This window comes from Podarcis filfolensis (genome assembly GCF_964270895.1).
Source record: "Podarcis filfolensis genome assembly, chromosome: 3".
NCBI classification, from domain to species: domain Eukaryota; kingdom Metazoa; phylum Chordata; class Lepidosauria; order Squamata; family Lacertidae; genus Podarcis; species Podarcis filfolensis.
Window position 1 is genome coordinate 31,047,920 of NC_139606.1, and position 26,128 is coordinate 31,074,047.

The window sequence follows — 26,128 nt, forward strand, 5'->3', positions numbered from 1 at the left end:
TATGGCCAGCCACATTTGCACATTACCTGTTCACAAAACGTGGCTTTCCTGGGGTTTCAGAATACTAACATAGATTAGCATTTATTGACTTTTCTCTGCAAAAGAAAGCTATGGGAGTCTATTTGTGTGCTGGCAAACTACTGATTTATGTTACTAAGCTTTAAACCCTAAATAAACTTTCTTGGAAGTATACATCCCATTGGAAGCTAGTGGGATTCAACCCCTACCCCCTGCAATAAATGTGCTTAGGGTTGCTTGAATATTTATATTGCATTCATAGACCCACTAAGTACTTTGCAAGCAGCTTTTATATTGCTAGAGTTTTGAGTCTCACAAATTACTTTGCATGTAACTTTAAAACCTCGTGCTTTTGGCTGCCTATTGAACTGGGCTCATACTGCATTTTAAGTCTGAAATGCATTCAGCATGTTTCAGTTCAGATTGCCGCTAACAATATAGCCATAAAGCATCTTGTTATGTACTGAGTTGAATAGGATCCAAACTGCAGCAGTCTGATTGGTCCTAGAACAATAGGATCCAAAAGGCAGCAGTCTGATTGGTCCTAGAACAATAGGATTCAGAATGCAGCAGTCTGATTGGTCCTAGAACAATGCAGCAGTATGATTGGTTGGCAGGAACCACCCAATCTTGCTCCAGATAGAAGTGAATCCACAACCTGATTGGCTTACAGTAGAATTCCGGAATTAGCCAATCATGTGCAGCCCATTGTGTAAATAATGTATATAAAGCAGATACTTTGAGGGGACATTAATTCATTCCTCCTCACCACTATGAGCTGAATAAAGAGCATGAAATCACTTTGCGACTCTGAGTATATTTCACATCTCAAATTGCCCTGAGGTTGTACTTACGCTTATTGTTGTTTAATGCATGTCTTCTCCCATTTCCTCCCCACTTCTTTCTGCAGTCCTTCAGGTTCACGGCCTCCAACGCCTAAAAGTGATTCTGAGTTAGTCAATAAATCTTTGGAAAGGGGTGTCCAGAAGAATAATCCACAAATGCATTGGGACTGGGGCGAACTACCTCAAGCCACAAAGGTATGAGGGGAAACCTCCTCCGGAATATTTTCAAATGCCTATGATAAAATAGCTTCAATCTTTCTTCTGTTTTTAGAGCTGACTGTCTTAAGGTAACAGAGAACTAACAAACATATTTTAAAGGAGGGTGAAGTCATAACATCAAAACAAAACTTATTGCTATGTGCACAATCATTGAGATAGGATGATTTCCTGTTCTCCTCTGGTGTGGCTTCAAAAAGTTTTAAACTAACTGTAGTTTGTCATTGCATTCGATTTATATTTTATTCATTTGCAAAAATAAAAAAAAAATGTACCGCTGTTCATTAAAAAAAAAAAACCCAGACATCAGAGCGGTTCACAGCAATAATATATAAAACCACACATTAAAAACCATATCGAAATTTAAAATTGGAGATCATCTAACTTTTACAGAAGGATAATCTCTTTATGGCCAGCAGGTGCTTGTTGGGATAGGTTAGTTTTAACATTTAGACAGGTGTTTAAATGTTAAAACAGAAGGTGCCTGCTGAACAGCTCATTCCATGGGCTTGGTTTCTTGTGAGAAGAGTCTCGCCAACTCGAGGGACAACCAGTCAACCAACCAAGACGTTCTATGGTATATGTGTGTGTGGGGAATTCCCAGGTGGTCTTCCATCCAGGCACTGCCCAGGCTCATGCCGTCTTAGCTTCAGCAAGATGGCTGCATCATGTGCCCTCCGACTGTATGGGATAGCTCAGTCCGTAGAGCATGAGATTCTTCATCTCAGGGTTCATGGGTTCGAACCTCACACAGGGCAAAAAAAGACTCCTGCATTGCAGAGGGTTGGCCTAGATGACCCTTGCGGTCCTTTCTAACTCTACAGTTCTGTGACTTTGTGACTGTGCCCTGGGAAAGTGGTTTCCATAGACACAACTATCAGACTGGTACCCTGATCAGAAAGTAAAGATTGGCTGCTTTTCCTTTTTTTGAACTTGTGCTTGGCTGCAAGCCCAGGGTTGCTGCTGCTATTTATTATTACATGGCAGTGTTAGGACAATTACTTAGGTTTTGGTGTGAAAGCAGTGCTTTTTCTTCTTAATCAGGGAAGCGTTGTTAAACAGGTGTGTATTCTCTTTCCAGACTGCTATTCCACTCAGGCTAAAAGAATCCAGCTCTGTGGTGAATGTGAATCCTTCTGAAAGCACTCACTTTCGAGTCATTCAAAACGACGTTCTGGAGGATCTTCAGAGTAGTACTCCCTTACCTGTCGCTGAACAGGCGGATGCTGTGCTGACTCTGGAAGAACCTGAGCTTCAAGAAGGAATACCTGAGATAAATGAGCCAAATGTAGAAATGTTAGGGGCAGCTGCACCTCCACTCCCTGCAAATGAAGATGTGAAGCAGGCTATGGCTTGCTTGGCACAGCCAACAAGCAGCAAGACCGATTCTCCCTCCAGGAAAAAAGGTAAAAGCTGCTTGTACGATTGCTTCTGGTTTTGAACCCAGGCACTGGAAAAGTTTAAGCAGTTTCTTAAGAGAAAAACTAATTGTGCCTAGTTTTTGTTTTTTTTTAAATGAAATAGTGGGGATGAAAGGGAGAAAGAAGTTTGTCTTTTGTATAAGCAGGGCAACTTAATTTGCAAAGAAGTTTTTGACTGAGAGATGGAGGAAGAAAGGGAAATGTCTTCCTTAGAGGGACCCAAATTTGCAAGCCTAGAGGGGATAGGAAGCAAGGGGAGAAGGGTGGAAGGGAGGAAAACTTCAGCTTTCTGAATTCCTCCCAGCGCCCCAAAACACACTGGCTGAATTGGCTGTTGCAGCGAAAGATGCACAAAATGTCCCGAGAAACTGTCATATTCCCTTGAGCTTCTTTGGAGATTTTGTCAAAGGTTTTGTCACAGGTTCCAGAGTAGTTGTTAACTACGTGCAGTCAGTCAGAAGCAAGCCTTGTTAAATTTACCAGGGTTTGCTCCCAGACAAGCAGAGTTGGAGGCCAGTTTGAAGGTGGTCCTGGGGTCATCACCTCCTCTCTACCTTGCTTCCCAAAACTGACCTCTTAGTTTCACTTTGGGTGAAATTCAGCGGAAGTTCCAAAAATGGAAGAAGGGCAAGCTTTGGTTGCGGGACTGTTCCAGTAAGTTTCCATCACTTAAGTATCAGGTGCTAGAGAAGGAGTCCGTTGGTGGAAAGTCAGGCTCTGTACCTCAAAAGGGGGAAGTGAAGAGACTCGGCAGAAGAAATCTCTGCGGAAGAAATGCTTGGAGATCCCTTGTTTACCTTGTTGTGGGAACTCGAAGCATTTCACCTTCCAGACAGCTTTCTCAGGCTCTTACGTAGTCATGTGCTTGTGTAGCTGTGTCTTGCGTAAGTTCATTTGTTTACAGCTGACTGTGAAAGCGAAAGATCTCTCATTCTCACAGGCATGCAACAGGATACAGACAAGTTTCCTCTTTTTAAGCATTTGGGCTTTTTTGGTTTTTTTGCTTTGCTCGCAAGCGGGATAGCTAGAATCCCAGCCTCCTTGGAAATCAATGGGAGGTTTCCTATTCTCTCTAGGTTTCTCCTCTATCTTCAAGCAGAAATACTTATGATTGCTTGCTCTCTAATGTTCTGGGTGGGTTCCCCTAATACTGGAAGCTATTTAGCTTTTATGTCAATGGGACACACATCCCTACTCCATAGCTGCATTTCCCCTCCCCCGCCCCCGTCTTCAAGAACATAATAAAGAGCCCTTCTGGATCAGACCAAAGTCCCATATAGTCTGGCATCCTGTTCTCCAGTGGCCAAACTTAGGTGCTTATGGGATGGCCTCACACGGGACCAGGGAACAACAGCCCTTACGTTAATTCTAAGAACATTCTGAACCAGTTTGCATGTCAATCCAAGCCAAACTGTGACTGTGCAAATGACCAAATGGGTGTGGATGCAAAGCAAAGGCTGGGGTTTAGTGCTCTTTGTTTGAAATTACAAATTTTGCACCTGCCTTTGTTGTCTTCCCCTGCAGCATTGCCCTCTCATTCTATATTATGTTATATCAGGAAGGGATAACTCACATGCTCCTTCCTAAACCAAGACAAAGTCCTATGGCCAAGGCAGCTTTGAAGGAGATGAGGGTCGTTAGTTGCTACCATGAGAATTAGATATTTTGCCAGTGGACATCCTCAAACAAACAAACAAACACCAGGCAAGCAGAATCCATGGCTTCCTCTGGAGGAGAGAAATGAGTGTTCAAATAGAGTGCTTTCTATTAATACCGTGGTTTTTTTTGCCTTTCACAGATAAGCGTAGCCGACATCTTGGTGCTGACGGTGTTTATTTAGATGACATCACAGATATGGAGCCAGAGGTTGCTGCACTCTATTTTCCTAAAAAGTACGCATGGTATTAATTAGCACTTATAATGCATCTGTCTGATTCAACAGACCACAATGGTGTGCATGGATCAAGAAGCAGTTTCCTAATGGTTGCAACAATGTCAGTGGAGCTTATATCCTCCAGTAATGGTGAATGATTCATTCACTTTCCACATAGTATTCTTCAGAGGTTGTTTAGGAAATCAGATTCTGCCGGATAATTTGTACCCACCGGAAGTATTGGACTGTGACTTCCATTGTCCCTGGTCATTGGCCATTCTTGCTGAAGCAGATGGAAATTGTAGTACTAAATGTATGGAGGGAACTAGGTTGAGAAAGAGCATACTAAACCCTGCCCTGGGCTCACATGCTCTCCCCTCCTTCTCTAATGTGGAGGAATTCAGAAGCTTTTGCTTTCATTATAGATTGAGCACAGCTTATTATGATGGCCCAAGCTAGACAAAATATGGTCAACTATAGCTTGTTGAAGCAAGCCACCTTCAAAGCATAGTTTATGAAGCTGGTTTGCTTTAAACGAACCATACCTAAGATTCCCCAGATGACACAATTAGGACAGACCTGAACATTCCTTCTCACCTTCATGAGGAAGAAGTGAGAACTTTGGGGACGGTCAAAGGGTGGTGGTGGCAAAAGGTGGAGTGAGGATTCTGCCATGCATTTTTTTTAAAAAATGAGGCCCTGGTGCCCCTTAAAATAATGGAATGTGATGATGCACCTTTATTCCCATGAACATTGTACAGGCAAAAAGATAAACCGTGCCATTTAAGCAACTTTTGTGTTTGCTTTGTTTTGAATTTTGGTAGTCCTGAGGGGTGGAAAGAATTTACGCATGCCCCTGAGTCCTACCCTGACCGCTGCAAATCCTTCTAAAGCCCTCAGCCTTTTGAGATTTCACCAAGCAATTATCCACACACCTTTAAGCCTAACCGGTTCCTTCCACCGCCAACACACTTAAAATGAAAGCTGAGGTTTTCAGGATATCCGCATGCAAAACTCCATGCTTGAGCAGAGCTTTCACAGAGTTTGGTACGCTTGATACCAACTTTGCTTAAAATCCTAAACCCTCTTATCTGGGAGAGAAAGCTCCATTTATCTCAATGGGACTTACTTCTGAGTAGATATATATATATATATCCAGCTGCCCCATGTTTCTCTTTTTAATTGTTAATACCTTTTAAAAACAGCGAACAGAAGTAACTGAAATATAAATAGAAGTAGTAATCATGAAGACAGCTGTCTGTGCATAAATAAACATACTTATCACACCTTCAAATTAACCTCTCCAGCCATCAAGGCTAGAAATGTAGTTTGGTTGGTTTTTTTTTAAAGAGTGCTGATAGCTGATGGTCCACAGTAAGAGTCTCAGGGGTGCAGCAGACAGCTCATGTCTGAGTCCTGATAAGTGAGAACAAGCCTGGAAGCAATGTAAAAAAAACCAACCACAATTCTGTCAGTCAAGTACATTTTTATGAAGTTCCTGTGCTCGGAAGCGTTAACCATCAGGCGAGTTTGGGGAGCCTGTTGGGCTCCAGCTCCCATTATCCCTGACCATTAGGCCGTGCTGTCTGTGGTTTAGGGAAGCTGCAGATGTCTTCAGGCCACAGGGGTCCCATTCTGGCTGTGAGAGATAACTTAGTGCACAGGCCGGTGCAGTGCCGGCACCAAGGGAGTACGATTCAAGTTTGGGCATGTAAGAGCTTGTATGGGTGTGGGAGACAGCTAAGCCAGTCTTCTCTTCTCAGTGACGAACATGCCGCCCAGTCGAAGGTTGTGAGTGAAAATGCGCCCCGCTCAGCGAACCAGTCCCCTCAGACAGTCGGAAGCTCAGGGATCGATAGCGGCATCGAGAGCACCTCAGATGGAATAAGGGACCTGCCGTCCATTGCTATCTCACTTTGCGGGGGACTTAGTGAGAACAAAGAAATATCTAAAGGTATGCAGAGAGCTTCTGTGCTTCTATTTATTGTACTGCCTCTTCGTTTTAGTACTCTGCTCCTCTTCTGGAAAACTAAACAGTGACCACTTGTGGGTGTTGATGGAACTTTTGGCTGCGAACTCACTGAACTTCGAATCAACACAGATGCCCCCCCCCTTCAAAGAATTCTGGGCATTGTTGTTTGACCCTCACGCTGTTCCCAGAAACCCTTAGCAAACTACAATGCCCAGAATGCTCTTTGAAGGCGTACGCAGCCACCACGTCACAATGAATATTTACTCACCAGCGTTTTCCAAACTTGCGTCTCCAGCTGTTTTTGGACTACAAATCCCATCATCCCTAGCTAGCAGAACCAGTGGTCATGGATGATGGGAACTGTAGTCCAAAAAAGCGGCTGGAGACCCAAGTTTGGGAAAAGCTGGTCTACCCTAAAGGGACGCGGGTGGCGCAGGGACGTGGGTGGCACTGTGGGTTAAACCACAGAGCCTAGGACTTGCTGATCAGAAGGTCGGTGGTTTGAATCCCCGTGACGGGGTGAGCTCCCGTTCCTCGGTCCCTGCTCCTGCCAACCTAGCAGTTCAAAAGCACGTCAAAGTGCAAGTAGATAAATAGGTACCGCTCCGGCGGGAAGGTAAACGGTGTTTCCGTGCGCTGCTCTGGTTTCGCCAGAAGCGGCTTAGTCATGCTGGCCACATGACCCGGAAGCTGTACGCCGGCTCCCTCGGCCAGTAAAGCGAGATGAGCACCGCAACCCCAGAGTCTGTCACGACTGGACCTAATGGTCAGGGGTCCCTTTAACTTTACCTTTTTCCTAAGTGGTAGCGGTCCCCCAGACCAGGAAACATTCCCAGTCTTGCCTGGATAGCCCAAGGATTGAATTTGGGAGATTCTCTACCGCTGAGCTATGTATGGCCCTTCCCAATTCAGGTCAAACTATTTACACTGTCCCTTCCCCCCTGCACTCAGCCCTTTGGGAATCAGCAAAATGCACGCCGCTTTATATCGCTTGCCGTATTCGGCATTTGTACTGCCTTTAAAAATGCCTTTTGTAGCTACACTTTGAGGGGCAGGCTGCAAAAGGCGCAATGTGTTTCCTAACTGTGTCTGATGAGTGCTAAGCTCGGGTGCATAGCTGCCTTCTGCTGCAGGCCAGCAAACCCAGTTTCCCTTGAAATCCAATCTTGGACCGGGCATTGTGCATCATATGTCCTGCACAGTGAATGCACCTCCACAGCAGTGTGACTTCTCAGACCATATACATCTGTATGCACTCTTCCTTCCTAAGAGGATTTGCACTTTTTAATTGCCTATCCTGTGTCCCAGTCAGCACAACTGGTGGTCGGGGATGATGATAGGAGCCCAACAACATCTGGAGCAAAGCGAGTTATTCATAATAATAATAATAATTATTATTATTATCCTTGCCCTGGTGGATTGATAAATGTTTTGGTTTTCCTTCCTACTGATGCTGCAGAAATGTGCTTGTCTGTCACCTGGCAGGCTGCAACCCTCTGCTTCGGAGCTACGCTTGGCTCCAGGGATGGAATAATAATAATAATAATAATAATAATAATAATAATAATAATAATAATTTATTTGTGCCCCACCCATCTGGCTGGGTTTCCCCAGCCACTCTGGGCGGCTTCCAAGAAAGATTAAAAATACACTAAAATGTCACACATTAAAAACTTCCATAACTGGGCTGCCTTCAGATGTCTTCTAAATGTCAGGTAGTTGTTTATCTCTTTGACATCTGATGGGAGGGCGTTCCACAGGGCGGGTGCCACTACCCAGAAGGCCCTCTGCCTGGTTCCCTGTAGCTTTGCTTCTCGCAGTGAGGGAATCTCCAGAAGGCCTTCGGCGCTGCATGTTGCTGGTTGGGTGGACCTGTATTAAAGGGTGCAGTTATCCTTCTTTGGTCCCCTTATTGCCTGCTATTCAAGCAGTACTGACGGGGCCAGCTCTGCCATATATCCCATCACTACCTGCGTCTCATGAATTCTTTCCTCCCCCTCCCTCCTCTCCTGACAGAAAAGTTCTTAGAACAAGAAGTAAGTTATCAGCAGTTTGTGGACAATCCTGCTATTATCGACGACCCTAACCTTGTGGTGAAGATTGGAAGCAAGTAAGTATAACTCAGCAGAGTTATAGAAATAATGATAATTAAAACAACAACAACAGATGAGAGTATTTGAAGCTATTTCCGTAGCTCATAGAATCGTAGAGTTTTGGAAGGGACCTCAAGGATCATCTGATCCAGCCCCCTGTATTGCAGCTGTCTCATAGGGGGATTGAACCTGCAGCCTTGGCGTTATCAGTGTCATGCTCTAACCAACTGAGCTGTAGCCATACAGGAGCTTCTCCAGAGAAGAGCATGAAATCTATTCTCGACTCCAAGTATATTTCACATGTGTTGATATTTGGCAGATAGTTTCAATAATGGTGCATCAAATTGTTTTTCACCTAGGTACTACAACTGGACTACAGCAGCTCCTCTTCTGCTGGCGATGCAAGCATTCCAGAAACCTTTGCCAAAGGTGAGATTGACCCTGGAAGCCTTTTGGGGAAAAGAAATAAAGGCCACCATGCCCAAGAATATAGCAAAAAATCAGAGGGAGGAGCCCATAGGCACTTGGACAGTGCTGGCTACCATCCATGAATCATGCTTTTACGTGCCTGTGCTTCCCAAGCCTCAACACACTTTGGGGCAATATGGCCTTGCTTCTTTCTTTTTCTCCTAGTCTTCCTATTCCTGGGACTGGGATGGGAGAAGCGTTTCTGTCCTAAGCTGTGTATGTTCTGGTTGAGACACTTTAAGAACGCTTGCAAGAGAGTTGTAATTTCAGTGATGTGTGCCAACTCCCCCCAGCTCATGTGGTCTAAAATGGACCTCAGCTTCATGCATATCAGTGGTTATATTGCCTTGGTCATGCATATCAGTGGTTATATTGCCTTGGGGCTATGAACCAACATTTTCTAGACTTTGGCTGAGGATGCGCTTGTGACTTCATGAATCTGACTTGTATTCAAACAGCAAACCTTTGGGAATGAACAGTTCATCTCGCCTTCTTTTTGCAGGCAGGCAAGCTTGATGAATGCTTACTTGTTGCATTGATTTCAGTGGCTCTTGAGAATTGTGTGCTAAGGCAGAACTTTAAGAGTTGGGCTGTAAGCCTTCCTTTGATCCCAATGTCCTCTGCTGGAGGACAGAAAGATTAGAGTATAGCATCTCTCGTGTAAAATAGCTATTAAAGAGTAACTCCAACTTGAAAGTGCAATGCTGGATACATTTATATTTGGCTACGGACCTCTCTGCTTGTTGACAGCCGAACCAGCGCTGTTGGCAGTCTGATATTAACCTGCAGCTAGGTCAAAACAACTCTTGATCTGTTTAGCATTTGATGAACTGATGGGACTCAGTGACACACATCTCTCTTGCCTCTCGAGAGATGACAGAGACACACTTTTTAGAGATCTCCACAGATAGATCAATAAAATTCAAATCTATCAATTCTAGCAAAGGGTTCAGGGTGCCACAGTGCTGTAGCCAAAACAGGTCTTAAAGAAATCAGAAACCATTGGCTGGAACTATATATAGCTACCTGCTGTCACCAGTGCTGATTTAGGATTATTTGGAACCATGTCTGAATCATATTTTGGAGCATTCTTTTTGCCACATTATCTCCTGCTCACATAGGTCCAGTTCACACATGCATGTAAATAACCCAGCTTTGCGGCATTTTTGTTGTTGTAAGCTTTGACATCAGAATATGAAAATACTCTCTTGGAAGGCATAAGCATTTGAAGCAATGTAAGGGGACGGTGTTTCCGTGCACTGCTCTGGTTCGCCAGAAGCGGCTTACTCATGCTGGCCACATGACCTGGAAGCTGTACGCTGGCTCCCTCGGCCAGTAAAGCAAGATGAGCGCTGCAACCCCAGAGTCTTCCGTGACTGGACCTAATGGTCAGGGGACCCTTAACCTTTAAGGGGACCTGAAAGTTCTCCCCACCCCCGCTTGCTTTATCTGTAATGGCCCAGTTGTGCATGCATATCATTGTTTATGGTTGCAGTCACTAAGTAGCAAATGCTCCTGTGCGGATCAGCACAGATATTCTTTTTTTCAGAATTTATCCAAGTGAATTTGAATAGGTTGGGCTTGCTATAATTGCTGTCAATCCTGACATAAGGCCACGTGGAGAGAATATGCACTGAACTTGCATATTTGTTTGTAGGATAAAACGAATTCTGCACTTAGGAATTTTTTTTGCTGTCCAACATGTTAAGGAAATAAACTTCCGCACCCTCATCAAGAAGCAACTAGTGGCTATTTTGGTGCTGAATGTTTCATTATATTCTACCTCTTAGCCTGTACTCTCCTGAATAGCTTTCAAGAGACACCAAACCAACCATCTTGCTTAGTTTCATTATTATTTAATGGGGAGAGCTAACCATCTTGCCTAACCGTGTTTCTTAGCAGCAGAAACCCTTTATGATTTTTACTAAACAGCTGTGAAATAGAGACTTCTTTCTCCCCAGTCTCCTAAACATTATACTAATGGCTTATTATGCTTTTGTTTCGTTTTGTTTCGTTCCCATTTTCTCTTCTTATTTTTTTAAATTTTGTAAGTGTTCTTGTTTAAGTTACTTCCGTACAGTTCTGGATACCATTAGGTTTTGCTTTGACAAGATTTGTGGTCCACAGATAGTATGTTTCCTTTTACTCTCTTTGCTTTAGTTTTAAATTGTGTGTGGTTTGTCGTTTTTTTCTAAAAAAAATATTTTCGTTTGCATGAGTTAGATTACTTTTTGTTCTGTTCCATTATTTATGTTACCATCCATTTATCACAGGCCACTGTGGATTCTATAATGAGGGATAAGATGCCAAAAAAAGGTGGAAGATGGTGGTTTTCATGGCGAGGGAGGACTAGCTCTATCAAAGAGGTAAGTTCGGAAACTAGATGGACCGAATTTCCCCCCAGGTTAGAAAACCATATATATGGGGCTGTGTGTAGTGCCTGATGACCAAAAGTTTGTATTTTTGACTTTGTTCCTAAGCAACCCAAATTTAGCAGAAAGAAGAGTTGAATTCTGTAACCTGCAAACTTCATGAAGAATTTGTGGGGCGTTTTCGATAAAATTATCTTACCTTTTTTGCCATTTTGCTTAATCTATTTTGCTCCTGCTCATATGAGGAGGGGTTAAGTAACGATGCAGTGCACTGAGACCTTGAACATTGAAACCTTCAGACCTGGCTGAGGGCATTTCATCCGATGTTGCCTGCAGACGTTTAATTATATTCTTGCAACAATAAGGGCTAGAAACTTGTTTTGAAAACAAAAGTGGAGGTTTTCAGGATGCTGAATTCTGCACCCGATATTGCACTTGGTGTTTTTTCCCCCTGCATCAGCACAGCATGCGCACAGCCCTGCATATATATGTGCTCAAGTAGTGTTCTCAAGCCACTATCTAAGAACCTAAGAATTGCCATGCTGTTTGGGGGAAAAGGCCCATGGAGCTAAACACTATGTCTCCGAGAGTGTTCAGCCTGATGCCGTCAGGAAGCTTTCAGGAAAGCCATTGTGGTGATGGGCACCCCCTCTTCATACCTACCCTTTATGACAGATTGAACACGATTGCTACTTGAACATTTGGCTGCCTTATCTGACGACCATGGGTGGACCTATCCTCCATCAAGCGTCTAAGAGCTGTGGTCTGCCAGTAGCTATTAACCATAACAACTGGTGCTTCCTCTAGGAGCAGGAGCAGCCAGTTGCTGGAAGGCACTGCCGCCCTCCCAACGGAGGTGTTGTTGCCACTTACCAGGGCAGTAAACACACAAGAAGTAACCGGCTGTACGTTTGAAAAAATAATATATACACTTCGTTGTATTGAATTGTAGATTTCAACAGAAGTAGCTCATGAAGTTCAACGAATAAAATAGAAGACCCAGTGGATCAGTTCATTCTCTAATCAGTTTATGAATAAGGTCCATATATGTGAAAGTGCCTATTCCACCTGTCTGTTCATAGAGTCCAACAATCCACACGAAATGTTGTTACAGTCCCACAGAATCCTTTCACAGAGTCTAGGACAGCAGCTACTACTATGCTATAAGATCCACTGTCCTGTGATATCATATATGAGTTTGTATTACTGATGAAGCCCAGGACCGCGAAACAAGGCTAATATTCTGGAAATCCTTGTCTTAGACTCTGTGAAAGGATTCTGTGGAACTGTAACAACCTTTCGTGTGGATTATTGGACTCTATGAACAGACAGGTGAGTAGGCCTTGCTGTTGGCTGTTGGTTCATCCTTGGTGTTCCTCCTATCCGCTTGGAAGTCAGGGAGGTGGTGAGCTGCAGTTTCCCCTCTTCCATGCACCAGGGCAGTTCTACTGTGACTGCGTGTGTAATTTTCAGAGCCGGCTCTGTTCTTCACCTTCTTAATGTTTCGCCTACAGGAAACGAAGCCCATGCCAGGTTTGAGTGGAAAAGAAGAGTCGAACATTCAAGACAGGTATCAAATCGTTTCTGTCCTGCTTTTCAGCTTATGTAGTGCTTTAGAAGTTTTGCTTCATTTGCCTTCTCAATAATAGCAGCAACTTACTACATTTATATGGCCTATATGCATTTGCTCAGATAGTCCTGTGAGGTAGGTTAGGCCCCATGAATTTCAAAGCTGAGTTGGGATGTGGGTCTAGTTCTCCCATGTTTGTGTGTGTGAGGAATGACCAGTAAGAGCTGATGTGCAGATTCAGAATAATAATAATAATAATAATAATAATAATAAACATGATACCTTTCTTCTGTTTTAACTGTACCACTTCAGATTGCAGGTGTGAATGTGAGGGGAAATTGCACCAGAAGAGGGGTCAGGGCTAGAATTTCTGACCCCAGTGTGCCTGCCTGCCTGCCTGCCTGCTTGCTTGCTTGCTTTCCTTCCTTCCTTCCTTCCTTCCTTCCTTCCTTCCTTCCTTCCTTCCTTCCTTCCTTCCTTCCTTCCTTCCTTCCTTTGAATTTTTCTTCATGGGAGAGACATTGACTTCCAACATATCACACTGTTATTCTGAATGTGTAGGTACAACTGTGTGTGTGTTTATTTGTGTGCATGATTGGCAGGATGTGTGACAATTCTTTTATTTAAGGAACCTTCCTCAAGTCAATATTATGAATATGATGGTGAGCCAGTGGGATAGGGTGACTGGAGAGACCTGGTTTTAAATCCCTGCTCAACACTGGGGGGGGGGGGCCTCAGGCCTCTCTCTCTCTCTCTCTCTCTCTCTCTCTCTGCCTAATCTACGCCACAAGGTTGTTGTGAAGATAAAACAGAGAGGAGGAGAATAATAACCCTGAATGTTGCCCTAAACTCTTTGGAGGGAGGATGGTATACAACTGTAATAAAATAAAAAGTAATAAATGTTATAAAAATGCATTTATAAACCTGAGAGGCCTTACAGCTCATGCATTTACTGTTTTATTGTATTTCAGTAGATACCTATATGCATTTGCTCAGGATATATATATAATGTGCCTGTGTATGCTGTTTCAGAATCAAAGATGAGTCTTCTTCAAGTGATGAAGACCCTAGGGCTTCAAGTCAACCCTTTGCATCATCAGCAAACCCTGGTCATCTTCCATTATTGTCTGGAGTGGGTTACAAAAAGACCCTTCGACTCAGTTCAGAACAGCTTGTAAGTTGCGTTCACATCAACTTTTCACTCCACCCATAGAAATTAAGACACTGGGTGAAGGACAATGATTCTATTTTTGAGTGTTGTTAAAGAAAGTTTGCCTTAATGAAGTGGTTGATATAACAGAACAAGGAGCACCAAAATAGCCCAGGAAGGTGTAACCCAACCAGTACATTGACTGACATTTAAAATCAATAAGAAGATTGGTTTTTTATTTTTTTAAAAAAACAAAATTTTCATACTGCTTAATTGTGAAAACCTCTTAAGTGGTTTACATAGCAGCTTGCTGTTGTTGAGCCTGGTATTTTATTTTCTTGTTTTACCTGCTTTGCACATTCCAGGCCATTGGCTATACAGCAGAATTCCTTATTACCCTGACTGTAATTCTGCTTCCTTGTTCAGTAATGCAAGAGAAGGGGCTTAAATGTGTGTGACTAAAGCGATTTACTGCCAGACCTTTAAAGAACTGTGCTTTAATAATATTCCGAGCCATCTGGTTTGTCGACGCGCATAGCTTGAAATCTGAGTTTTGGTTTTGTTTGTGCTTTTTTCGACAGAAAAGCCTGAATCTTAAGAATGGCCCCAACGATGTGATTTTCAGTGTTACAACACAGTACCAAGGGACATGCCGCTGTGAAGGCACCATCTACTTGTGGAACTGGGATGACAAGGTCATTATTTCTGACATTGATGGCACAATTACGAGGTGAGCGCTTTGCAAGGCACACAGTATGCCAAGTTCCCCTTCAGGGAAAACAGTTTTGCCTGCTTCATCAGAAAGTTCGAAATAGAAGCGTGGAAAATAATGGGAGACACTTGCAATGCTCTCTTTGCACTGGGGCCATTTTTAAAAAACTGTTGAATTCAAGTTGCCCGAAAGGAGAGTTCAGCTAAACAGGAGAAAGAACTTTCTGGCAATAAGAGCTGCTTGACAGTGGAACTAACTCCCCTGGAGAGCAGCAGACTCTCCTTCCTTGGAGGTTTTTAAGCAGAGGTTGGATGGCCATCTATCATGGATGCTTTAGTTGAGATTCCTGCATTGCTTAGGGTGGGACTAAGCAGTGACTCTCAGGGTCCCTTCCAACTCCAGGACTCTTGCCCAGTCTTGGTGGCCCAGTCCAAGCTGATGTGCCAAGCCAAACTGATGACTGGACCAATCTCCCGTCTGCCTCCATCACATGACGCAACAGCATCACTCAAAAGTCGTAATGCCAATCCGATAGAGAGGCATAAACCTTTATGCTTTCTTGTGTTTCTGGTTGGCGTTTGTGAACCATGGGAGATATGGAGACTTGTATAGACTGCACATTGCAGTGAGCCCTAGGTAGCAGTTTCCTTTGTTGCTTATTGCTTCTCCATTCTCTCATTTTGCTTTGCTTGTTTTTAACTGTTTAATATTCATTCTAAAATGTTCTGCTTTCGTTTTCTTATTGAGTTAATCTTATGTCCATCTCATCTGATTTTAAGACACACAGATTTCTGTAGGCAATAATCAGTGATAATGCTGGTGATGCATGCTGATCCATAGGAGAGCCATTTCAGTATAGTGGTTAGTGTGTTGGATTAGTTGGACCTGGGAGACGAGGGTGCAAATCCCCATTCATCCATGAAGCTCACTGGGTGATCTTGGGCTAGCGACTGTTTCTGAGCCTAATCTGTCTCACAAGATTGTTGTGACAATAAAATGGGGAGGGGGAGATGTATGTATCCTACATGGAGCTCCTTGGAGTAAACATGGAACAGAAATGAAATAATTATGATGATAATAATAATAATAATAATTAATAAAGTGTTTGTATTGATTCCAATGCTACTCTAAAGTCAAAGAGGGATAAAATGGTTTTCTCTTTTAAGAGTTCTTTGAAAAAGTTCACAGAAGAATTTACGCCAAAGGCAAGGCTGAAACAGTGTTAATAAGTAACAGATAATGATTTCTTCTAGTCTATTCAATCAATCAATCAATCCTCTCTTTTTCCAGGTCAGATACTTTAGGTCATATTTTGCCCACTCTTGGCAAAGATTGGACACATCAAGGGATTGCCAAATTGTACCATAAAGTGAGCCAGTGAGTATTATTGGGTTGTACAGTCATACCTTGCTTCACATTGCGGTTTTTTAAATCTAGAATTTATATAAACAGCATCATCAAAAAGCTGCCCAAAGCGGAATATGAATAGAAAACACTGCTAAAAACCATAAATGAAATGAAAATAGCCGTCCATAAAGCCATCATAATTAAAACCGAAGATAACATCTATAAAACTTTAAAGAACAAATATAGGTGACTGAATCATGTGTCTGGAAAGGCTTGCTGAAACATAAAGGTTTTCAGTAGGTGTCTAAAATGAAACAGTGTGAGTGTGTATGTGAGGGGCGGGGATGTTCATCTGCCCCTTACAGAATCCCTCCCTTTTCTGTTCTTATATTCAGGGAGCTGATTTTCACTCTGCTTATCAGATCAGTCAGTTCCCCACTTGACTTTCAGTCAGTTCCCTCTTCGGTGTTGGTTCGTAGGTCTAGTCTGCGGCAACATCCTGTCATCCTTTGACTTTCAGAGTCATTTGCTCCCTCAGACACATGACATGCATTGAGCCTTGCTTTGGCTTCCCGTGCCCTATCCTTCCCCTGTATCTGCACCTCCTCACAAAGCTAAATCATTGGCAATTTGCTGCCAATGAACGGTGCCCTAAAACCTGCTGCCTGAGGCAGTTGTTCACCCGGCCCAATGACAGAGCCATCTCTGTCCCCTTGTTCCATGCAGAGCTTTTATGGAAATCAGTTGTACTAAACACCCTCATATTGGAACATGGGACTGCAGCCTTAGTGGCTCTGAATGCTTACATCTTATGGCTGGACCGGTGTAATGGAAAGAAATGCTATATTCCATAATACAATTTATCCAATACATGGGAGATATTAAAAGGCAATATCAGCTCACATGTTTAAAGCTGATTCTGGATAGTGTGTTTCTGATGACGATGGCAACTGTTTTCTCTTTTTGAAACAGAAATGGGTATAAGTTCCTATACTGTTCTGCACGTGCGATAGGAATGGCGGATATGACCCGGGGATACTTGCACTGGGTTAACGAACGAGGAACGGTGCTCCCTCAAGGGCCTGTATTACTAAGTCCCAGCAGCTTGTTCTCAGCTTTCCACAGGTAAGAGAACACGGAATCTCGCCATTCTAGAAATTTCACTGGGTTGAGGGTTGCCTGGCCTGGCTTGCTAGTGGTTGGGGTTGCTTATTTGTCCGAAATATTTTCTGAGCTTCAGCTGTAAGGATCCCACATCTTTATTACAAGATGAGACTTGAGAGGGCCAAACCATAGAAAGGTAAAGGTAAAGGGACCCCTGACCATTAGGTCCAGTCGTGGCTGACTCTGGGGTTGTGGCGCTCATCTCGCTTTATTGGCCGAGGGAGCCGGCGTACAGCTTCCGGGTCATGTGGCCAGCATGACTAAGCCGCTTCTGGCGAACCAGAGCAGCACATGGAAACGCCGTTTACCTTCCTGCCAGAGTAGTACCTATTTATCTACTTGCACTTTGAGGTGCTTTCGAACTGCTAGGTTGGCAGGAGCTGGGACCGAGCAACGGGAGCTCACCCCATCGCGGGGATTTGAACCACGACCTTCTGATCTGCAAGTCCTAGGCTCTGTGATTTAACCCACAGCGCCACCCGCGTCCCTGGGCCAAACCATATCTGCTAGTTATTTATAAGGGTGTGCTCAAAATGGATTTTGTGGTTGCGTCAATGATGCTATTTCCTTAGAATGCAGAGGCTTGCATAGAATGCACAAAAACGGTTTACACATGTGACATAAGGTTATTTTCGGTCCTCGGACACAGTCCAACAGAGTACAAATAAATCCCTTAATGTGAGTGGGTAAATTAGGCACATGCTTAACTCTTTTTAAGTTAAATCAATCAGACTAAAGAGGTGAACATTGGCCATTTTATTTGCGCCTCATCTTTAACCACGTCACTTAGGTTTGGAAGCTTCCATTTTTTAAAACAAGGAACCATGAGTATCTTTACAATTCTTTTTGGGGGAATCTGAAGTTCAGTCAGTTAAAATGTTGTGTTTAGCCTGAGAAAAATGACCGTGTTGCATTGATAAAGCACTTCTGTTTTTGCATGTGATGGTTTATTTCAGGGAAGTGATAGAGAAGAAGCCAGAGAAGTTTAAAGTTCAGTGCCTAACGGACATCAAAAACTTGTTTCATCCCAACACAGAACCGTTTTACGCTGCTTTTGGCAATAGGCCTGCTGTAAGTACCTTTGTGATATTATTTTATGAGGACTCATTCAGAGAGGAGCTTCTGTAGATAATGTTTGGGGTTCATGCTGTAGTTTCATGCTACTTGCAATAACATGTTACTTCTATGTGGTTTTGTGAAACATTTCTTCAATCCATAACAATTGGTCAGGTGGAGAGGAACGTGGAGATCTGCACAAACGTCTTATGGGATTGGCAGAAATGTCTTGTGGTTTGTGGGTCTTGACTTTGCTGGTTATCCTCAGTCATCAAATTGATCACGTGAACCCTTTCTTCCAGAATACTCCCACCAATCTGCATCACATTCATACACATGGAGAGTTAGCAAGCACATGACTTGACCCTTCTTTGTTTTACCCTGTGAAGTAAAACACATATTATAAGCATTTTAGAAAGGTAAACTGTTTTCGATTTATACTGAGGGGGAACCTACCTTTTGTGTTTGTTGTTTTCCCCCCTAGGATGTATATTCGTACAAGCAAGTGGGAGTTTCACTAAACAGAATATTCACTGTTAATCCTAAAGGAGAGCTAATTCAAGAGCATGCAAAGACTAACATCTCATCGTGAGTATCAGTCCACTTGCTCCTAATGTGGGGTGGAGTTCTCTTTCTCTAAGCCCTTTGATGCTGGGTGTTACAGTAGAAATTAACTGGACCGCCTTGAAATCACAGAATGGCAGAGTTAAGAGGGACCACGAGGGTCATCTAGTTCAGATTGTGATATTATCAAGATTTACTTCAGTTACGTGCTAGGTAATCACTCTGTGATTCAGTAGTAAAAAATGAGAAAGTCCCAGTTTTCTTTATTTGAACAAAAAAGCTTGTTTTTCAGCACATTTGCAGCTGTGCCGTTGCATTTAAGCTCCAAGGCAATCCTGCGTTAGCTCAGCAACGATTCAGCAAATCGTACTGTCACACATCAGATTCAGAAACAGGATATTTGACTCTGTGGGTCTGTTGTAATTTCCTTAATTATTCTGTCTTAAAATGTGGATAAAATAGCTGTATTAATGCAGCCCGTGATATCAGCATATCCAATTTATTAGGCAGTGGTAATAATAAACTTTTTCTTTTTCTGTTTGTCCAGGTACGTGAGGCTCTGCGAAGTGGTAGATCACGTATTTCCCCTGTTGAAAAGAAGCCATTCTTCAGATTTCCCCTGTTCTGACACCTACAGTCAGTTCACATATTGGAGAGATCCGCTGCCACCTTTTGAAAACCAGGAGATGCATCCTCATGTGCCATAATAATCGGCTTCTGAACCTTCTCGGCAGCAGTTCGAACACTCTTCGGTGATGCACCTGGATTTTGCCATTTGCAGTTCACCCGGAGTTTGGGATGTAGTGAACATTTTGTTTAAATGTGCAGTTCAGAAATTTTTTCTTTTTTCTTTTTGTCCTGTAAAGTAACATTTCTGAATGTCACGCTCCCAGATCTCCTGCAGCAGCAGGCTCAAGATACATGCCATATAGTCTTATTACAGAAGGGCATTTCTGAGTGCCTTGATGATGATGATGGGATTTCTAGAAAGCAATGGGTCTTCATTTTTCCCATGCCTGCTTTTTTGTGGGATGTGGTTCCAGTCTGAGGCATCACTTGGGGTCTTCCAGCCCCAAGTTTTCAGGTAGAGAAGGAAGACAGAATTCGAAACCTCTGAGCGGAAATGCCTGCTTCAACTAGAACCGCCACCCTTTGATCCACAAAGTATGATACGATTTATTGAACTAAAGTCAATTGGTCTACACACTCTACAGCTAGTCTATATAGCACACAGCTATCGTCACTATTGCTGTACTAGCTTGAACTGGCCGAGTGTGTGGCTCCCAGTTCTATAATAACAAACTGGATTTTAAACTTGAGGGTTGCTGCTTTTTGTTTTTAAAAAAGCTCTTGTGTGTTTGCATAAGAAACACTTGTGGTGCAGCTCCCTTAAAATGAACAAAAGAAGGGGGTTAAGCAGCATTGAGTGCTGCCTGACATGTGTGCATGTTGGCTAATCTGGATCAAGGCTATAATTTACAGTAAGAAAAGGATTGGGACTGGAGCTGCTGTTCTTATTCCACATCAAATTGTGCCTGAATTAAGGAGTGATTGGACATGCTGGTTATTTTGCATTACAATACCCTTCAGGCCATTTCATATGATACCTTATGCACCCTTGAGCCAGCTGGGCATGACATACGTACCTGTAAATCGAGACTAGACCCATTGAAATCAATGGTCTTAGAGGTTAGTCATGACTTTGTTGTTTGCCAATCAGTGTGTTTCCCAGCAAAATATATGGAGGTCTTTCCAGGTTGCTGCTTCTGTGTGTGTTCGCCACGAAAACGGGTTCCATTGAAATGCATATGTACCATTCTCGGCAGGTACACGGTACATTGGTTTCCGTCCATAACTGCGAAAAAGCATTTTCAGAAGTGGCCTTTATTTGCTTGATAAACTTCAAGGGAGCTGTGTTGCTGGGCCAACACTTTTTTTCCCCCATTTGCACTATCTGTAGCTGTGATTGATGTGCACTCCTTTGTTGAATGGGGAAGGAGACGGATTTCTCTTGCTATGGTTCTCTCCCCACAACTTTAATATAATTTGAGTGCCATATAATATTACCAGCTGTCACTGGGAGTTTTCTTTTTATGTTTCAATCTTAGGTTTTTTCTTCTCTGCATGATTGCAATAGGTCCTGCTCCCCCTTTTTTTTTTTTGGTAGCTGATGGCATTTGACTGCCTTGAGATTTAATGGCATGCATTACAAGTGAATGTTCCAGGTAATTTTTATTTTGTTTTTCAGAGAAGCTGCTTTTTATAAGTTGCCAGCCTTCGTTAAAAACACAGGCTTCCACTTGCCGTATGCCAAATAATACTAAAGCAAAACAACAAAAAAGAATGTTTTTTTTAAAAAAGTTGCATTGTTTTAAATGATATTTATTTAATCAGGTCATTGGCCAGATTCAGCAGGCTCTTCTTGTATCCTTAGGGGGTATTATCTGATGATAGGCCAGGTGTGATGGTGCCAGATCTCTGGGTTGCTCTCAGATCTCTTTAAATTCAGGATTTGCGGGGTGATTTAACATGAAGTTGCAGGCAAAAGAGCATTGCTGAATTCTTTCCCCGATTGTGCTTCCTCTCTGAAGCTGTTTCCCCCCGCCATTTTTCTCCTCCTGTTCTTGGAGAGCAGAAGTAGTGTAACATGTTGCTGCCCCCAGGAGAAAAGCAACTGGGAAGGAGCCATTTCTAAAGCCACCTTCAGATACACCCCACCCGCAGTTTCTTTTTAATTCAGCAGGTTCTCAGTTCATTCAGACAGGTTGTACGGCCATAATATGTACAAAGAGCCTGAAATTGTCGTCTCTGTATTCTGCCTTTAAAAAAAAAAAAGTATTTCATGATTACAGTTTTAATAGGTCAACAGTAAAGAAAATGGTTTCAGTTGAGTCATAATGATTAAGTCACATTATTTTCTTCCTTTAGCACGTGCCCTTTTTTACATGTACTGCGTTGTAGGGGGGTATGGTACCAGTAGTACCACTGGTGAGTTAGGGGCTTCCCCTGCATGTGAAGACAGGCTCTGGCAGACTGAGCGGACAAGACCAATTGTGGGTCCAGTGGTCAAAACTGTGGTTTCTGCCTCTACTTCAGAGGGAAGTGAGGGGCAGATGGGTCTCATTAACCTGGGAAGGTAGCTCATCTAGGAGAAGGAAAAAACTGATCCTAAACCTCCGTTGCCCCTGTGGGATAACTTTGGGAGAGTAAAAGTCTAAAGAGTACACCCTACACAGATCTGGAGTGTAGTCCCTAAGATTGCTCTGCTTTCCTTTGGACCACATCAGTGAGGTAGAAAGGGGGGTCCTGGCAGCCCAGGACTTTCTTACTCACTGTCCAGGCTTGGAAGTCAATTTGGTGCTGCTAATGTAACAGTTTGACCACCCCTGGAGAGGCACACCATGGTCTCTCTCGAGGCAGTCGAATGCCAACTTTCAACGGAACTTAAGTTCACCAGGATGGGTAACCTGTTCCGCTGGATATAGTGACTTAGGCTGCAGTTCTGTACCCTCTACCCTGGGAATAGGTCCCCTTGAAGCCAGTGGGGCTTACTTCTGAGTAGATATGTATACGGTTGTGCTGTTTGTTCCAGCTAAGTTTAGCTGGAATTGGCTCCAAATACTGCAATCCAGCACACAGTTAAATATATATAAATACTGTGGATGCTCGGGTTGCAAACGTGATCCATGCGGGATGCACGTTCGCAACCTGCAGCATCCGCAACCCGCAGCGGCGCATCTGCGTGGGTTGTGATTCGGCATTTCTGCGCATGCGCAAAGCGCGATTTAGTGCTTCTGCACATGCACGACCGCTGAAACCCAGAAGTAACCCGTTTCGGTACTTCTGTGTTTCGGCGGTCCGTAACCTGAAAAAACGCAACCTGAAGCGCCTGTAACCCGAGGTGTGACTGTATATATAAATAAATATGCCTCACTCTGTACTGGATTGCGGCCTTAGTCTCTCTTCTTCATATCAGTGGTACTTTTGCCATTGACAGTGAAAACGAAATTGGCACCAGAGAGAAATTAGCACTGTGAAACTGCTCTTTCACAGTTCCCACTAGAAACTCAGTGGAGTGACTTCACTTTGGCTTCCGTGGTCCCAGGTCCTGCCAAACAGTTATCCTTCTAGGTTTACAGCACAACCTTATGCATATTTACTTGGATGTAAGTCCCACTGTGTTTATTGAGGCTTACTTCCAGGTGTGTATATCAGATTGCAGGCTGCAGTGCAGTTCTATACATCTCTTATCAGAAGTAAGCTCCAGTACCCATCCCCAGAGTGAGTGTATAGGGTTGTAGCCTTAATTCTGTAAGACATGTAGCCCACATCTAGTTTTAGAATAGCCCCATGATTAAGGTGTATGCAGTTGTATGTATATATACAGATGGTGACCATTTTGCATGAGAGTTCTGTTCCTGGCCCCTGTCTGTGTTGGCGAAGCACCCGTAAGTCCGCCTTGCCCCTGTTCTCCCCTCTTCTGTGTCCAGAAGGACCCATGCGCTGGCGGTCCTGTGTCAATTGGACAAATGCAAAATGGTATCCACCTGTATTTACAGAGTCTGGTCTCTGCTTACAAGACTGGACTTAAAGTAGACACAGAGTCTTCCTTTGCTGGGGCAGGATGCTAAGTGTTTCCAAAGGAGTGTGCTTGCCTTTATTAAGTTTACTGGTCCTCCATGAGCCAAAGGGGCACAACACTCTGAGCTAAAACAGCCACAAAATCCCACTGATCGGCTGTTTGACTGGGAACGAGAAGTGGGGCTGGCTAGGACACCTTTCCAAACAGGTGACCAGCAGAACTGTAGCATTAGAAAATAAAATTCTCTTGTCACTGGAGTCCAAGCTGAAGAAGGCTTGTGCATACACAGGCCTTGTTTGCACATGGGGTCCCCTCCCTTTAATGGTGAGGTACATGCACGCAAGCCTGCTACTTTGTGCATCTTGCCCCGAGCTGTGGGAACTGGCTCAAGCATTTTCTCCGTCATTCGTGAAAATGCACCGATTCCCACAGAAGTGAATTTGGAGAATAATTGGGTGCATGTGCACGGCGACAAAAGCTTGGCAGTGCTGCATAGAGAAGTTCAGGCATTGATCTGATAAATAGTGGAAATTTAGACTGTCAAATTTACCAATTAAGCAACACGGTATACAATTTTTAGCTTCCAAATCTCTGGCGATGTTTCATAAGCAAAAAACTTCAGCTTGGGAACCAAAAAAGCCATAGATAGACCATCTGCAAGGATAAGAGGTATCAGCTTTAGAGAGACATTTCTCCTGTTGCAGATGGACCCATTACACGCTGAACTGTAAAAATGGACTTGCCAATATTTGTTTTCCCAGTGGTTTAGAACCTACTGGGTGTGTAACCCAACCAGAGTTGAGCAATTCTGTACCACATTGCCTTTAACGGGCGAGTTTCTTGACTATCACAGATGAGTTAAGCTCTGCAGCACTTAACGTGGACACTGTGTGTGTATATCCTAGCTATTTAAGGAGGAGATTTTGAGTTTTGTAGTCACTTAACCCTTGACCTTATTTATAGACACTCTCACATGCCACAAAACGTTCATTTTTGAGGATCCCAGTTGCCTTCCAGCTGACCTGGAACTGCTTGGGTCTGCCATGGTTGTAAGTGATAATAAATTGAAGCTGTGGATTTTCTTCAGGTTCATGTGAAACTATTTGCAGAGAATAAAGCTGTTACTAAGCCCTGTTACACATTTGGCTTCAAGTTACTTTTTAAAGCAGATTTGAAGATCACTCTGCATATACCCTGTTGAATGCAATTGCATAGGGTATCTGCAAGGACATTTTCCTCAACTATTTTTGATAGTCATTGGGAATAATAGATGTAAGACTTTTTTAAAAAAGCTTTGTTCTAATTTAAAGACGAAAAACAGCAACAGGTACACAGTTTCTAAATAGTTTCACTTTGGCTGAGCTGTTCTTATGCACACATTTCAAACTGCGTTGTTGAATTCCCAAAGAACAAAATAAACCTGGAATAGCTGAATTACTTCATATTCTTTCTGTGAAAGAAAAAGAAAACTGTTCACTTTGCTTTCAGTGTACTGGTGGTTTTCTGTTACAGAAAAACGTACCTTTTCTAATGCACTCTAAATGCAAAAATGCAAATCCAATATATGCTCTGTTTGTATGTTTCCCCATCTTCTAAACTAGAATATGCCAGAAGTGTATCCTTGTTTATTTTCATACATTTAATGGCCATTTAGCTCCACAAGTGCTACATGAAATGAAGAATATCAGTGTGTTGAAAATTACAACAATGCTTGATGTAATTTGAGGGTCAGAGGAATGATTTTTTTTATTTTATTTTTTAAAAATATATATTTTAGGACTGTTAATGTTTCTGGAAACTATTTCCTCTGTATATGTATGCATCAGTGCAATAAATTAAAGAAAATAAGGTAACATCTCATTTTGGTGATGAGCTGAATGCAAAGTATATATATATTGTAATAAATGCAATCCAATTAAAATGTTTTGAAAATCCAGCTGCTGGGTGCAAATTGCTTTTTAAAAAATGCATACCAGATAGGATTCAGCCCAAGTTAATCACTTCACAGTCTTGAGTTCAGCAGGGAAGATTTTAGGCAGATACTTAAACCCCTTGAAATTGTCAGAAAGTAAACTCTGTGGTCCCAAGCATCTTTCCTCAGGCCCGGGGTGTGTGTCAAATGCAACCTTCTTCCTGACCTTTGAGACTCCCCTACACTGGCCACATCTCACCAGCCATGCTTTGCACCCTCCTTGAATATTTGTGTGTGACTGGAATATGTCATTGAGCTCAGATAATGATATTTTTGCTCCGCAGTGTTCCTCCCACAACCCTGCTTTTTAAAGCTGAAGTGCCCCATTCGGGTTTTCCATGGATTGTTGTTTGTTCCGATTCAGCTTTAAAGAGCAGGTTTTTGCAGGGAAACCTCTGGAGCCAAAGAAAAGAGAAGAGAGAGAGAGTGTGTGGTCAGGCACAAATCTTTAAAGTTGTGGCCCGGGCCTGGAAAGTGTGGAGGAAAGGTAAGGTGGATAAGCTCCAAGTGTGTGTAGAAATTAGTCTGCTGCACAGAGGTAAATGTCACATTTGGTGCTTCTCCCATTTTTGCCTCTGGTGCCACCCGCTGCTCCCTGGTGGCCCCAGCGAGAAGCCTATAGCCTGAAAAATGTTCCCCACTCTTTTGCTTAGGAGTAAAGGTAATGGTAAAGGGACCCTGACCATTAGGTCCAGTCGTGACTGACTCTGGGGTTGCAGTGCTCATCTCGCTT

General features: G+C 43.1%; 1 protein-coding gene across 9 annotated transcripts in view; it reads left to right on the plus strand.

Moving 5' to 3' along the window:
- The window catches only part of LPIN1 (lipin 1), an 85,813-nt gene extending 60,454 nt beyond the window's left edge, over positions 1-25,359 (plus strand). For 7 of the 9 annotated variants that reach the window (XM_083607207.1, XM_083607211.1, XM_083607208.1 and 4 more), the window contains 15 exons: positions 929-1,058; positions 2,161-2,485; positions 4,299-4,392; positions 6,137-6,327; positions 8,362-8,455; positions 8,798-8,867; positions 11,180-11,272; positions 12,793-12,848; positions 13,881-14,022; positions 14,580-14,728; positions 16,001-16,087; positions 17,030-17,182; positions 18,178-18,292; positions 18,762-18,865; positions 19,389-25,359. In XM_083607207.1, the coding sequence (XP_083463333.1) occupies positions 929-1,058; positions 2,161-2,485; positions 4,299-4,392; positions 6,137-6,327; positions 8,362-8,455; positions 8,798-8,867; positions 11,180-11,272; positions 12,793-12,848; positions 13,881-14,022; positions 14,580-14,728; positions 16,001-16,087; positions 17,030-17,182; positions 18,178-18,292; positions 18,762-18,865; positions 19,389-19,548 (1,963 nt within the window). In that variant the 3' untranslated portion in view covers positions 19,549-25,359. The remainder of the gene's footprint in view (positions 1-928; positions 1,059-2,160; positions 2,486-4,298; positions 4,393-6,136; positions 6,328-8,361; positions 8,456-8,797; positions 8,868-11,179; positions 11,273-12,792; positions 12,849-13,880; positions 14,023-14,579; positions 14,729-16,000; positions 16,088-17,029; positions 17,183-18,177; positions 18,293-18,761; positions 18,866-19,388) is intronic. The other 2 variants (XR_014546471.1, XR_014546472.1) reach the window with 1 other exon arrangement.
- The last annotated feature ends 769 nt before the right edge of the window (positions 25,360-26,128 follow it).